The sequence below is a fragment of the Sus scrofa genome, chromosome X (genome assembly GCF_054392235.1).
Source record: "Sus scrofa isolate SSC_HxYL_T2T_F1_AM1 chromosome X, Sscrofa_HxYL_maternal_Yorkshire_Landrace_v2.0, whole genome shotgun sequence".
In the NCBI taxonomy this organism is placed as follows: Eukaryota; Metazoa; Chordata; class Mammalia; order Artiodactyla; family Suidae; genus Sus; species Sus scrofa.
Genome location: NC_139401.1, coordinates 32,102,420 through 32,118,076, shown reverse-complemented (window position 1 = coordinate 32,118,076; position 15,657 = coordinate 32,102,420). Strand labels below are relative to the sequence as shown.

General features: G+C 32.8%; 1 protein-coding gene across 25 annotated transcripts in view; it reads left to right on the top strand.

Moving 5' to 3' along the window:
* Positions 1-15,657, top strand: part of DMD (dystrophin) — a 2,611,869-nt gene that overhangs the window by 1,181,649 nt on the left and 1,414,563 nt on the right. For all 25 annotated transcript variants that reach the window (XM_021079543.2, XM_085006422.1, XM_085006420.1 and 22 more), the window contains 5 exon segments: positions 691-836; positions 3,991-4,203; positions 6,671-6,784; positions 7,834-7,989; positions 14,158-14,328. In XM_021079543.2, the coding sequence (XP_020935202.1) occupies positions 691-836; positions 3,991-4,203; positions 6,671-6,784; positions 7,834-7,989; positions 14,158-14,328 (800 nt within the window).

Genomic DNA, 15,657 nt, shown 5'->3' with positions numbered 1-15,657 from the left:
ATTTCTTTGTGTGTCTCTGGAATACACTTCTGTTAGTTCATTTTACTGTTTTTCTCTATGTCTTTTATTCTCTCATCTTTATTTTCTGTCCTTTTGTCTCTTCATGTTCCATAGATGGATTATCTTCAGGTTCACTCATCCTCTGTTTAGCTTTGTCTAATCTACATTTAAATCTATCCATCGTGTTATTTCTTTTCACTTATTACATGTTCAGTTCTAGAATTTTTTTTTATTCTCCTTAAAACACTTAAAACCATTTTTGTGATTTCTGTTTATCTGCCAAAATTCTCATTGTGAACATTGTCAGTATAGCTACTCAAGTTACATAATCCAGGTGTGTATAAAATATACAATGTACAGTAATAAATAGTATATATATACATATGTGTTTTATTTGTTTCTTTTTTAATTTATTTTTTATTGTTATTTCCCCGAAATCACTTTTTTTCTCCCACTGTACAGCATGGGGACCCAGTTACACATACATGTATACATAATTTTTTCTCCCATTGTCATGTTACAGGAATTTATCTTCAGCGTCATCATCATAGTCTAATCTGGACTTTCAGGTTTTCACATTTGGTTATATTTGTAATTACTGGTGTGGCTGAGTTTGCTGGCAACTAAGGAAAATGCAATGACAAAGTTTAAAATGGTTAAATGATTTTCTTTTTTTTCTTTTCAATAAAGTTTTTGATACCTTGCCACCAATGCGCTATCAGGAGACCATGAGTACCATCCTCACTTGGATCCAGCATTCAGAAGCCAAACTCTCTATACCTCAGGCTACTGTCACTGAATATGAAATCATGGAGCAGAGACTTGGGGAGTTACAGGTCTGTGAATATTTAAATGTCTTAAACAGTACAATGCAGATATCATCTATAAAGCAATCACATAAAACCTTAATGTAATACTAGAATTAAAATAATCATGGCAAGTAAGATTGTTTCCCAGCTGAAAAATGAAGATTAAGACTTTAAAAATATAATATTTTATGCATTTGCGCCTTCTCTCCAGAAGATAAAAATTACATCTTTGAAGACAATGATATGGTCTACTTATGAAGCATATTCTTTCTCACTTAGTGTGCAGAAACATGGATTTTGATTTTTATAAATGATCTGGTATTATTCTCCCCTTTACTTGCCGATTTATAACTTGTCCCACATTTCTGAACAGAAAGTGGTAAAATTAGTGTAGTTATAAAATTAGTTTTAATTTAAGCCTTTGTTTGATATAACACTGTAATTAGCTTTTTCAGTTCTATTAACTGTATTTTAACAGTCTTATATCAGGCAACAGAATACTAATATAAGAAATGAAAGAAATAATTTGTATGAGATTTTAGAATACTTTTCCAACTAATTTTGAAAAGCCTATGTTATATATCTAATCACATTTTATTTTGTAAGGCATTAAAACATATTTATTCATTATATTTAGATAATATGTACACATTTTGAGAATTAAATTAAGAAAAAAGTTAAAAATTTAATTTTGCTATATCGAGAATTCTTTTTGGGGCATTAAATACTATTTCTTTAAAAAAGTAATTTTAGTATGAGAATCTCTAGTTGCATCCATGTTGGCTGCAAATAGTATTTTTTGTTCTTTTTATTGTTGAGTAGTATTCCATTATATATATATATACCACATCTTCTTAATCCATTCATTTATCAGTGAACGTTTAGGTTGTTTCCATGTCTTGGTTATTTTGAATGATCCTGTAATTAACATAGGGGTATATCTATCTTTTTTGAATTATATATTCTCATACTAAATGAAGTAAGTCATAAAGAGAAAGACAAATACCATATGATATCACTTATCTGTGAAATCTAAAATATGGCACCAATAAACCTGTCTACAAAACAGAAACAGACTCACAGATAGAGAGAACAGACATGGTTGCTGAGGGGAAGGGAGCGGGATGAACTGGGAGTTTGGGGTTGGTAGATGCAAACTATTACATTTAGAATAGTTAAGCAGTGAGTTCCTACTGTACAGCACAGGGAACATCTCTTGGGATAGAACATGATGGAAGATAGTATGAGAAAAAGAATGAATATATATGCATACCTGAGTCACTATTCTATACTGCAGAAATTGACACAACACTGTAAATCAACTCTGCTGTAATAAAAATGAAATATAATTTTAAAAAAGAACTGGGGAGGTAATTTACACCATGATTAGTATCATTAACACTGCTGCATGTTACATATGAAAATAAACCTTAAAAGTTCTTATCACAAGGAACAACAAAGTAATTTTAGATGTATTTCTTCAAAGAAATCTTTATTTAAACATTTCCCAGTATATACTGTCCTATTTAGACCATTTCCTCTACTATAACACTAAACAACCTATGACTGTTTAATCTGTTTTCCTCTTCATGTTGTCATAATACCTGGAATAATTCCAAAGTTTACTTTGAAGAATATGTGACTTAATAGAACTGTAAATATAAAAAAATAAGAGTACAAAAGGATAGCGACTAGGGGAGTGGTTTAAGTATATAAGAAATAGTATGTGGATGAATGAAAGAGTGTATTTCCACTGATAAAATAGTGATGAAGGGAAAATTATTTATAAATATTGTTGAGTAATTAATAACTAAATTAATAAAATGAAGTTAGAACCTGTGTCAAATGTTATACCAAATCAAAACAGCATATATTAAAAAGGTCAAAAACATTTTAGTAAGCATAAATTTTGGGGACGTTTTTCATAAATTTTTTTTTCATAAAACTTTAAAAACATGATGTGGAAGCACAATAATCAATGGAAGCAATCACAAGCATTGTAAATATGCCAGTCCATTTTAAAGAAAGATGAGACAAGTAAAACACCTAAGTCATTAAGAAGGGAATCACCAAGAAAGGACATAAATGACCACTAATCTTATGAAAACTTGTAACTCATGGTGTAAAGAATGTAGTACATACTTACAAAATGAGATGCCATTTTATGTACTAAATTGCAAAAAGAAGTCTAAAAAAATTAAAAAATGGCTGTTATAAAACAAAAACAGGCTCAGATATAGAGTATGAACTAGTGGTTGCTAGTTGTGAGGGAGTAGGGGAGAGGCAGAGTAGGGGTAGGGACTGAAGAAGTACAAACTACTATGTATAAAATAAGATACAAGGATCTTGTACAACACAGGGAATATTGCCAATATTTCATAACTTTAAATGGAGTATAATTTATTAAAACATTGAATTACTATGTTATATACCTGAAATTAATATATTTTAAATCAATTATAATGTAAAAAATTGTAAAGGATGTAGTACAAATTTACAAAATGAGATACTATTTTTTACATGCTAAATTGCAAGAGAAAAGAAAAGAAAATGGAAAGAAACCCAAAAGATAGAAGTGCTGGCCTGTAGCAATGAACTACATTCTCACTTACTGGTGGGAATGTAAATTGAATGTACATTTTGCTGAGGAAATCTTTTCAGATCTAGATAGGTAGACATAGATAAATAGATCATAATCATAATTAACGGGGTGGGACTTGAAATTAATTTATATGGCTAATAGAATTGATTAAATGAACTGCAGAAGCAATTAAAATCTATGTTTTTGAAAAATACTTAATGAGATGGGAAAAGGCTCACAATAAATGGCCTGGCTCAAATGTAGTTCTGTGCATATGAGATGCTGTCTAAACAATAATTCAAGGATAACAGTTTAATAGAGTAAAAAAAAAAACACACCACCAAGTAATAGATTTTTTATTAAATATAGATTTTAAATAAAATACTACTCAATAAGTTATAAATGACTCTTAAAATTAAAAAGTAGACTTTAAATTGCTAGTTATTTTATAACATTGCATCATTTATTTTTAGATGTTTGCATCATATAGCTTTCATTTTACATACATTTGATTTATCTGAGACTAATCAATGAAACTGAATAGTGAAAATTATTAGTATTCATCAATTCATATAAATGCACTTTCTTTTTAATTTTGAGGCTTTACAAAGCTCTCTGCAAGAGCAACAAAATGGCTTAAACTATCTCAGCACCACTGTGAAAGAAATGTCAAAGAAAGCGCCCTCTAATATTAGCCGGAAATACCAATCAGAATTTGAAGAGATTGAAGGCCGGTGGAAGAAACTGTCTGCCCAGCTGATGGAACATTGCCAAAAGCTAGAGGAGCAAATAGCTAAACTCCGAAAACTTCAGGTAACTCAAGATTTTACTTTTTGTATTCATTTTTCTCTACTTGTTTTTCTCCTAATGAAGAATTACAAAATTTTAAAGGCAAATGGACTTTTAACCTCCATAGCACTTCAAAATCAGTGATAAAATCAAAGACACAATCTTTCTCAAATGAGTATAGTTTGCCTATTGCTCTTAAGGTGATGATAATTAAGAGTTCTGATTTTCTTTAGAATTAGTGGGTTTTTTTAACCAATACTGATAGGACTTAAATATATTTTAGCTTAGTGATTTTTTCAAAGCCAATCTTTTCTTTAATCTTATTATCCTCTAAATACATCATTTAGCTTATGAATAGATAAGAAATTTTCTACCGTGCAATATGGTCATGTCATTTCATCAGTATATTTCATTTGTAATTTTATGTATAAATTTGACTCCAGCACAACATGCACATTTATGTGTTTATATGTATAAACATGTGTACATGCATATACATGCACACATGCATACACATACCAGTGGAGCAGTGAAAGAGGGTTAGTTACGTGGTCCTTGCCATCAAGGAGCCCACATTCTAGTGAAAGAGAAAGTTGAGTGTATTCATTTACTCTTGCTGCTGTAATAAATTGCTGCAAATTCAATGGCTTGATGCAATACACATTTATTATATTATGGTTCTGGAGGTCGGAAGGTCAAAATCAGTCTCAGTGGGCTAAAATCAAGATGTAGACAGGGCTGTGTTCTTTCTGGAGGTGTTAGGAGAAAATGTGTTTCCTTGTCATTTTTAACTTTTGGAGACTACATTCCTTGGCTCACGTTTCCATCTTCTGTCTTTAAAGCCAGTCGTGTAACACCTTCCATTCTCTCTCTTACGCTCCTACCTCCATCTTTAAAAGGACCCTTGCAATTATATTGTGCCCATCTGCATAACCCAGAATAATCGCCCCATCTCAAAATCCTTAACTTAATTTCATCTGTAAAACTCCTTTTTGCCAGGTGAAGTAACATATTCACAGGTTTCAGGGATGAGGGCCGGAACATCATAGGAGGTTATTATTTAACCTACCACGGTAAGTAAATTAAACAGAGCAGTAAGTGTCATGTCTGTGGAAAGAAAAGAAAACCAGCATAACTGGGGAAAAGATTTGTGAAATGTTCTTGGAACATGGGTTATCTGACCACATCTTAAACAAGTAGAATTTAGGTAGCTAACAAAAGAGGGAGAAAGTTACTGACAAAATGGAGCTATAAGTGCAACTGACTGTAAGTATTTCAATATTGGGGAGACAAAAGATACATTTGGAGATTAATAAAATATATGATTGGAGAAGTGGTCTCAGAGTAGATCATGTTTGGATACCATGCTTTAGAGTATGAATTATAACCAAATGATGATGAGATAAAAAATAGTGATATAGTAGTGTTACTGGTATTTTAAAGGGGGGTGATAAGATAATATCTGTGTTTTTGAAATACTTTGAAAAGAGAAAGGAGGAGTGAAGAATATTGGCACAATTGTAGAGAATGGATTAGAGTGGGGTAAGACTGAAGCAGATATGGAAAAGAGCTAATGGAGTCATAAAGGATCCAATAATAAGATCTGAACTAGGACAGTGGTGATGTGGGGAGAAAAGTAAAACTAGACTTGAGAGATGTCAGCCAAATAATAATGTCAAAGTTTTTAGATTTAGTCACATGCTTTTAAGTCATTATTATTTTTCATATTAAAGAAGAAAGATTCTAAGCAGCACACATTTTCAATAGAAATTTAATTAAGAAAGGAAAAATTAGCACATCTGGACAGAACAGTTGAATTGTAGGCAAATAAAGAAGTGTGAAAAATCATACACTTGATAAGTAGCTCCAGAAAGAAGCAGGAAAAAGGGCATTATGTGAAAAAATGATGGGATGGACTTGGCTATTTACACATGATAAAAGATGACATTTTCCACCTGATCATGACTTCAAGCTGGTCAGGAAAATAAAAAATTAATTTCTGTCTTTGAAGATGGCAAAATATTGGTCTGAAAGTTCTCAACTGGAGGGACTATTTAAACCGTCGAGTATAGAAAACAATTTGTGGAAGTTCAAGTTTAGGGAGGCCATAAAGACATCATTACATTGAGTTTATTGTTTGTAGTTTGTTTTATGTACTGTAAGGGCACATTGTTAGTATTATCATGAGTTGTTTTGTAACTTAAAATTTCTCTTGAGGGGGATATGATTTAATGTTCTTGAGAGTAACATCATAAAATCACATTTGGTAGTAATTTTTTAACAATAGCAGACTTCATACACCAGTGCTCATACAGTAGACAATAAAAATGCAGTCTTAGTAAAAAATATTCTTTTCCTGAAGAGCTACTTAGAGGCATTCTTCAAATATGGGAATTGTTCCTGGGCCTGTGTTCAAACATATCACTGTGATGAATTGTGTTAAGAGGAATCAGCACCCCAATAATGCCTTAAAATGGGTCTCTGATTCCAGAATCACATCAAAACCCTGAAGAACTGGATGGCTGAAGTTGATATTTTCCTGAAAGAGGAATGGCCTGCCCTTGGGGATTCAGAAATTCTTAGAAAACAGCTGAAACAGTGCAGGGTAAGATTTTTATATGATGCTTTTCATATGAAGATTTTTGTATGCAAACTCTTATTTAGTTATATCAGTGGTTCTGTACCAGGGGCAATTTTCCCACCCCGAGGGACATTTAGTAATGTCTGGAGACATTTTTGTTTGCTGTAACTTGGGGTAGGGTAGATGCTAGAGGCCAGGGATGCTTCTAAATATCATACAGTGCATAGAACAGCCCCCTACAACAAATAATTACCCAGTCCAAAATGACAGTAGTGTCAAGGTTGAGAAACTAGGTTAAATAAGAGAGAAGTAGACAAAATATCACTTTTTACTCAACCCTCACTTCACATTATTTTGATGTAAAGTACAGTCTAATTTAAAGGTAAAGAATCCTTTGAGTTATTTGTTATATCTTATTACAGATTACCAGTCATAGTGTGTTGTTCTTTTCATGTATGTTGTACTCTCTCTATATATTTATATTTGGCTACACCCAGAGCATGCAGAAGTTCCCAGACCTGGGATTGAACTTGTGTCACTGCAGTAACCAGAGCCATGGCAGTGACAACACAAGACCCTTAACCTGCTGAGCAACAGGGGAACTCCAAGACATGTATTTTGAAATAATAGGCATTGTACTCTTGTCATGCAGTGGGGAGAAAATAATCTAGTTCTTGAAAGGATTTTATTTCCAAATAAAATCTAAAAATGCAAATCCATCTTAAAAGTCACCTTTACACCCTCCTGCTATAAAGAGTTGCTGTAATATCCTGTGTTTGAAAATCAAAATTCCTTCAAAAATAGTAACGTGTAAAGCCTATCATTTTTGCACATTTTTCTAACAAGTATTGAATTTCTTTCCTTTTGTATCTAGTCTAAGTAGACTACAGATAGATAATTCTCTATTTCATTCATGTCATAAAAAATACTGAACATTTTTTGCAACATGTATTTCACATTTTAAAGGGCAAAATTTACATGTAGTGGCTTGGTGCCTACTTATGTTGCCAACCTATGTTGAATTTCTAATTTGTTGTGGTCATTTTTTCAGCTAATTTGAGTTATTTCCTTAGCTTTTAGTAAGTGATATTCAGACCATTCAACCCAGTCTAAACAGTGTCAATGAAGGTGGACAGAAGATAAAGAAAGAAGCGGAGCCAGAGTTTGCTTCTAGACTGGAGACAGAACTCAGAGAACTTAACACTCAGTGGGATTACATCTGCCGACAGGTATGTCCAGTCTCTTGACTGTGGCTTGCTTCTTTTTAACTATGATGTCTTAATGTCTCCTTCACTTTTAAAAATTTAGTTTCTTTGTTGATGCTTTAAAGTACAGTTAATTAAACCTAGCCATTGTCTAACATATAAATTATTTTCATAGTAGATATTTTAAATAGTCTATATTCATTTAATCGGGGTCTTAAAATGACCTTATTGAATACCGTTGTCATTCTGAACAGTAAGCTCCTTAGGCATTATTTTAATTGAATCTTTTATCCATTGCATAACTTAATAAAAGTAATTGGATCAACAAAAGATACTTTACACTTCTATACTTGGTATGGAAATAAAATGAATGTATAATACATGCATATATACAAATTGATAGATATGTTCTACTTTTAATTGTAATGTTGGCAAGTTTCACTTCAGTATATCTATTTCAATAAATGGATTAAGATTGGGAAATAGTTAAGAAAAAATATAAAATAACTGTTCATATCTGAGCTCCTCATTTTTATACAGCAGGGCATTTTATAGATATTTTCAATTTCAAGATTAAATTATGGCAAAGTAAATATTATTTACACAAGTAGTGTACATTAAATACTTCTTGTTCAAAAGATAAAAATTTAACCTAAAGCGATGACTGCTTTTCAATACACCCATACCTTTTTCGAAGTTAATGAGAGTTTTCATTTTATGTGTATTAGATGCAGTCAGTCTTTCTTTATTTCTAAGTAACTTTTGAAAGTTGAAAAGAAATCATGCCAAAAGGCAGAAACTAAATTTGAAAAAGAAAAGAATTTAGACAGGTAAAAGTCAAGACAAGTCACCCAGCTAATACTGTCACTGACAAATGCTCAACAGTTCTATTAACTCACAGATGAGATAGCCCTGAGTCAGCTAGCTTGCATTCTTCTGGAGTAAGCTGGTTCTGGAATGGATGCTCAGGAAAAAAAAAAAAAAAAAGGTTACTTAGAGAAAAGATTACACCATTGATGTTTTCCTGGGAGGCCAGTATGAAAGCCATTTGTTTGTTTGATATTTTAAATGGATGAATAGAAAAAAAAAAAAAAAACAACAACAGCAATTTATTTAGAGCAAGGGAAGGAATGATAGCAAAGAGAAATTTTTGTGAGGAAAATGGGCAGGAAATAAGAGTCATGAATTGTCTTATAGGTCACAGTGAGGATTTACTATTCCATCAAGTACTATGGGAAACTTACAGATGTTTAGGTATAGAAGTGGCACCATGTAAAGTAGTTGTTTATAAGCTTGCTATATATTCCTGTTATGTGAAGAGTCAACCAAAGTGGCACAAGTGGAAGCATGTAAAATCTAAGTTGTCCATGTGGGAAATAATCCTGGAAAAGAGCAGGGGGGTTATTATTGGAGATTGACAGACATGAGGGAATTTTGAAATATGTAATCCTCTTTTCACATCATGTTTGGTTCACTGTCTTAACCTCTCCCAATAATTTTCCTTGTTATTCCATAGCAATAGAGCTGGTTTGAACTCTTGTTGCTCTGTTTCTTTACTATTTATTGTTTTTGTTTGTAGTTTCCGGTTATTCAGTAATTGACATGAGGAGAAGATAAGTTATTCTAGGCAAACTGGACCAAAGTGCTTGAGTGAGCCAAATTTATAGAAACTATCCTCCCTGGCCATCTCCATCAAGCTTATCTCACTCAATATGGTCACTTATTTTTCTTGTTTCTTCTAACCAATTGGTCAAGTTCTTCCTTGTTATATTTTTGATTTGGGCTTTCACACTCGCATCCACCCATAATCATTATTTTTATTCTAACAACACATTTCTTTCTTGATTTCATGTTTTTTTCAGACACTGTTCAAAATTGCAATACTTGTTGAAGGAGAACACTTGCTGATAGTCCAGAGTTGTGGGAAGGGGGAAATGAAAGTACGTTCAGTTTTCTTCTTTAAGCAACAGTGTTGGCTATTGTGCCTTCAAAGAAGGAAACACTGCAAGCCAAGGAGGAACATAAATCACTAGCTTCATGGAATGATCAATACTTCTATTTTGTCCATGTTTGTTTTGGAGCAATAGACAGAATACATCTAGAATTCAAGTGGGGTATTTGAGCTGGGCATATAAACTATGTACACAAAATGAGGATGACATAAATGTCACTCATATCTCAAAATGAAAAGATTTGTCAGACATATTCCCCCCCTCCCAATTTTTGGCTAAACTGAATAAAATAAAAACTTTTATGTGTGGAGAAGACTTTCTTATGGATAGAGATAAAAATATAATGTATAAGACCAGGAACTCTGGAACCTGGTTGCCTGGGTCTAGATCTTGCCCCCCCCCCCCAAACTACTTGTGTCATCCTGGAAAAGTTACTTAATCTCTCTTTGCTTCAGTTTCCCATTGTTTACAATGTGATTATATTACTGCCTACTGTATAAGAATTTTAAACTAATAACTAAATGAGTTCATCTTTGTAAGATGTCTAGACCAGTATCTAGCACAGAGTAACAACAATGTACATGCTTGTTAAATAAAATAAATGAACTAAATATAAATTTATATATGTACAATTATAAAATGTGTATAATTTCTAAATAAATAATAAGTGGTTATATATTTTAATTATTAGTGGCTATAAATAATATCTAGGTTGAGAAACACTGGATCTAGAGGCCAGTGGATGTCATTCTGGTGCCTTGCAGATCATTGTCTTTCCCTAAGTCAGTACATCTTTTGGGTGCAGTCATCCACAGATCCCTGGTCATTCCATTCCTTAAGTATTTTATCAGCTGACTCACTGTTACTCCTGCCATATTTCTTGGTGATTTTAGCATCTTCTTAGCTGGATCTTCCAGTTCCTGAGCCCTCAGTTCCTTTATACCCACTCCAGTGATTTTGTCTTCTACCCTACCCCAGCTACTCAATCCCAGCTTCAAAAGCTTGACATTGTCACTACCAGTAACTTCTTTATAATTTCAACCTTAAGCATCCTGCTTTGCAGCCTCCAGCATACATATAGTACAGCCACTGTGGAACCTGTATGGAGAGTCCTTAAAATATTAAAAATAGAGCTGCCTTATGATCCAACCAGCAAGCCCACTTCTGAGTATATATCTACAAAGGAAATGGAAGCAGGATCTCAAAGAGATACCTGCACTCCCAAATTCATTGCAGCGTTGTTCACAATATCCAAGATAAGAAAACAACCCAAGTGTCCATCAGAATAAACACATGAAGAAGATATGATAAACACCACACAGTAATTATTATTACAAGAGTATTACTCAGCCCTGTGGAAGAAGGAAAGCCTACAACTTGCAACAACCTAGATGAAACTTGAGGATATCAGACTAAGTGAACTAAGTCAGGGAGAGAAAAGCAAACACCTTGTGATATCAATTATACCTGAAATCTAAAAAAGCCAAAATCAAGAGAGTAGAATAGGGACTGTCAGGGCTTGATAAATGAGGGGAAATTAAGAGATGCTGGTCAAATTGAACATTCTTCTAGTTTATGATGATACAGTTCTTGGGATCAAATTTATAGTATGATGACTATAGCCGACAGTTTTATATTATATAGTTAAAAGTTGTGGGCAGAGTAGATCTTTAATATTTTCAGGATAAAAAAATAGTAATTAGGTGTGATGAGGAAGTCATTAACTGATCCTGTTATGGTAATCATTTGACAATATATGTGTGTGCCTTAAACAGTGTAATATGTCAGCTGTATATTAATAAAGGTGTTAGGGGAAATAGAGCAGGCAGGGCCAGTTCTGAATATTAGATTTATAAATCCTGGGACAGAAAATATGAAGAACTTTGTATTTTACCAAGAGGTTAGTGCAATACAATCTGCTGAAACTGTGGGGGTGGATTGGACAATTTAAGGCTAGAATGTTGGCATCACAAGTGTGAAGGTGAGGCAGAAATTGTGATTTTAACCCAAACCTTTTCACAGAAATCCTTCTAAAATGGGAAACCACAAACATATTCAACTCTCTTTGATCAGTTGAAATGTTAAATTTGGAAAAGACTTTGAAAAATCATATGGTCCAAGTGTTAGGTTAGTTAAGAGTGGGAGATAAAGAGAAGTGAACTGATGTTTCCATGTTCACTTAGCTTGTTAGTGATTGAGTCCAGGTATCCTGATTCTGAAGCTTGTGTTCCTTCTAGTGCACTCATGCTGTCACCTCAGAATGACTTCCTGCCTGTTTTTCTTTTTCAGATAATCACTCCTGATCCCTTTCTTCTGGTTTATTTCATAGCATGTGATATATTTTTTGCTACAAGTCTTTGGCTAAATTCAGTTAGTCACTCTAATCTGTTGTCACTTTGCCAACTCCCTCAAAAGATTATAGCAGAGAATCTAAGTAGAAATTTAACAGCTTGTTTACTTGGGTTTATTATAGGCTCATTGACTATGCAAAATAATCTCTATACCTTAACTATTGTAATTGTTAGATATATGGTTCTGCCTATGTCAGGGTGAAACATTTATTTACATTGCAATAGATTAGGTACTCCATTCTCCTAGGAGAGTAAAGAACTTAAAGCAATTTTAATTTAACTACATTAAGCTTAAGGTGATTGTAAAGCATAAGGAAAATTAATGTGGTTCTTCACATATTTAATATTTGGTAAAGTACCATAAAAACCTAATTATGCTAAAACTATACCTTATATATTAAGACTTTACAGTTACAACACTGTTATTTAAAATAACTTAATTCAATCCCAGAGAGAAGAATAACATTATTTGATTAGGCTTTTCTTTTAAGGTAAAAGATAAGCACTATATATAATCATTCCAATACAAAATTGAGATTTCTCCGTCAGTTTGGTACAGCAGGGTACTTTGTAACAGGTCATTAGCATGCATGATTTTCTCTTAGGTATTTTAAGTTTTGCTACTTTTCTGGTTAATAAACATAATAAATCCTGTGGTAAAAAGCTAATATTTCAGAAATGTATGAGGGTTAACAAAGCACAAGTCTCCTGTTACACATGCTTTTTGGCAACTCGCTTCTCAAATGTAAAATTGTATGTGCAACAACTTTCACTTCAGTATAGATGTGTTGGTGCTACATGGTATCCCATTTGGTGGGTATAAATGTGTATCCCACAGGATTTAACTCACCCTCCATGAAAGCACATTTGAGTTTGTTTCCAGTATGTTGCTGTCTTCCAAACTGACTTGAGTAGTGTAGGTGCAACTTTGTACACTTCATTGTGTATGTTTCTTTAAAGTGGAAGAGTACATTCAGATTTGTGAGCACTAAGAAATTTAATAGGAGTTCTCTGGTGGCACAGCAAGTTAAGGACCAAGCATTGTCACTGCAGCAGCTCTGGTTGCTGCTGTGGTGCTGCTTTGATCCCTGGCCTGGGAACTTTGGCATGCTGCCTCAGGCAAGGCCAAAAAAAAAGGCAAGGGCAAAAAAAAAAAAAAAAAAAAAAAAAGGAAATTTAATACATTTTGCCAATTTCCTGTCTAAAAAGTTATACTATGTTGGATAGTTCCCTCAAGAGGTATAAAAACCTTTGTTTCCCCACATTCCTGCCCAGACTTGGCATTTTCGCCAATTAGTTTTTCATAACGTTTCTATATTTGAAAATGTATTTGTTTAATTTAATTTGCTGTTATTTAACTATAAATGATACTGAGCATCTTTTCACATGTACAAGGCCTCATTTTAATTTTACTTCTATGGATTACATGTCTTTTTATTTTCTATGTTTCTTTTTTATAAGAATTTTCTGTAGGTATATGGTTAAGTTCCACATATATTTGAAATTGTAACAGTATCAAAAACACAAATAATTTCTACTTCTTTGCAAGTCAATACATTTATTTTTCCAACTGAAACATTATGGAAAAAATGTTTTTCTTTAGTGTCCATTTGCAGAAATGCATTACCATACACAACAATTAAATTATGGTCTTAGGGGAAATTGCTCATTATGCCAAATAAAATGGCTATATCTTATTTTAACACTTATATGAAATTAACTGTATCCAATTGTCAGTTATTTTCCCTATTCATGTAAGTTTTTTACTTCTTGTTTCATCTTTTCTATCTAAGCTTTCTTTTGTTTACAGGCTCCTCAATAATAATATACTGATAATGTTTTGTGATTTTCAGTATTCATGCTTTGCTTGTTGGTTTGTTTTATGGAAGGTCTATGCCAGAAAGGAGGCCTTAAAGGGAGGTTTGGATAAAACTATAAGCCTTCAGAAAGATCTATCAGAGATGCATGAATGGATGACACAAGCTGAAGAAGAATACCTAGAGAGAGATTTTGAATATAAAACCCCAGACGAATTACAGACAGCAGTTGAAGAGATGAAGGTAAAATAAACCAAATGAAACAAATTGTGCTGCTGCAAAATCTGCTCTTTTCTTTGTTTAATAGTAGAGGTTGCTTTTTGATTAATTTAGCTCTAAGTTTGATATACATTGTGTAGAATCTTAAATTTTCTTGTAATAATTTTATGCATGGTGATCAAAACAAATATTGACAATCACAGTTTGGAACATTTGTCCCTTGAAATTATGTACTATTAAGAGATCAGAATCCGCTACTCACCTTAAATATTTCTAGCTGATGCAAATTCAAACTGGACTATGTCGAAGTGTTATTGAAGTGAAAGTTGGAAATGTCATTAATAGGTTCTGTTAGTTTGGTGGTTTGAAGAGTTTTTTTAGAATTTGGGAGTACTAAATATTTTAGCTGATGGGCTCTAATATGGATGGATAAAAGGACTGCATTTACACACACTTATTTTGAAACAATAGGATTAAAAGAATATAACATTGATTTAGGACCAAGGAAACTGGTATGTAGCAGGGACTTGGTGAGGCCAGGTAATCGAATCTACACAGCAGTATTTCAGTATGGCCCTGGGCATCTCAGTAGTCAGTGTAATTCTCTGTTTTCTCATGTGTAAATCACCTCATTTCATAACTTGAAAGTATGAACTAAAGATTGAAATGTACATGTAAGTAAGTTGCCAAGCTCAGAGTGAGCACTCAGTGATGATAATTATTATCTTTATGTACTAGCAGTAACACATTACTTAACTGCATTAGCCTAGGTGAACTCTTAATAGATAGTTGTTTGGTTTGAGTCCTCATAATGGAGCAAAATCATTTTAGAGCCAGAAATTTGGATTTAAACTTGTTTTGGCCCCTTTTCAATTGTGCAACCTTGGGCGATATAAACCCAGTGAGCTTTCATTCCCTTGTTTGTGAACTAGCTATCAAAAAATACCTGCTTTTCAGAATTATTTGAAGGTTGAAATATGAAAGTCCTAATGTAATGCACAAAATAGATGTCTAAAACTAGGGAAATATTGTTGTCATATATTATTATTCTTGCTGCATGGTAAGAAGTTAATTACATGCACTTTATCATATAATTTACATCATCGAGTGAATATTTATTATAATTAATAGGATGTGCTCACAGGAAAACTCAGATGTTTAAATATCAAATATATCATGTGGGTTTAAATATAAAATTAAAACATAAAAGGAAGACTATATTTGTATCAACAGTAATAGTTTTAGAGTATTAAAAGCTGCAAAATTATTCTAACCTAACAATATCATGTATCATTTATTCATTTATGAGCAAATATTTATTGCATACTATTTCAAACATCCTTCTAGGCACTG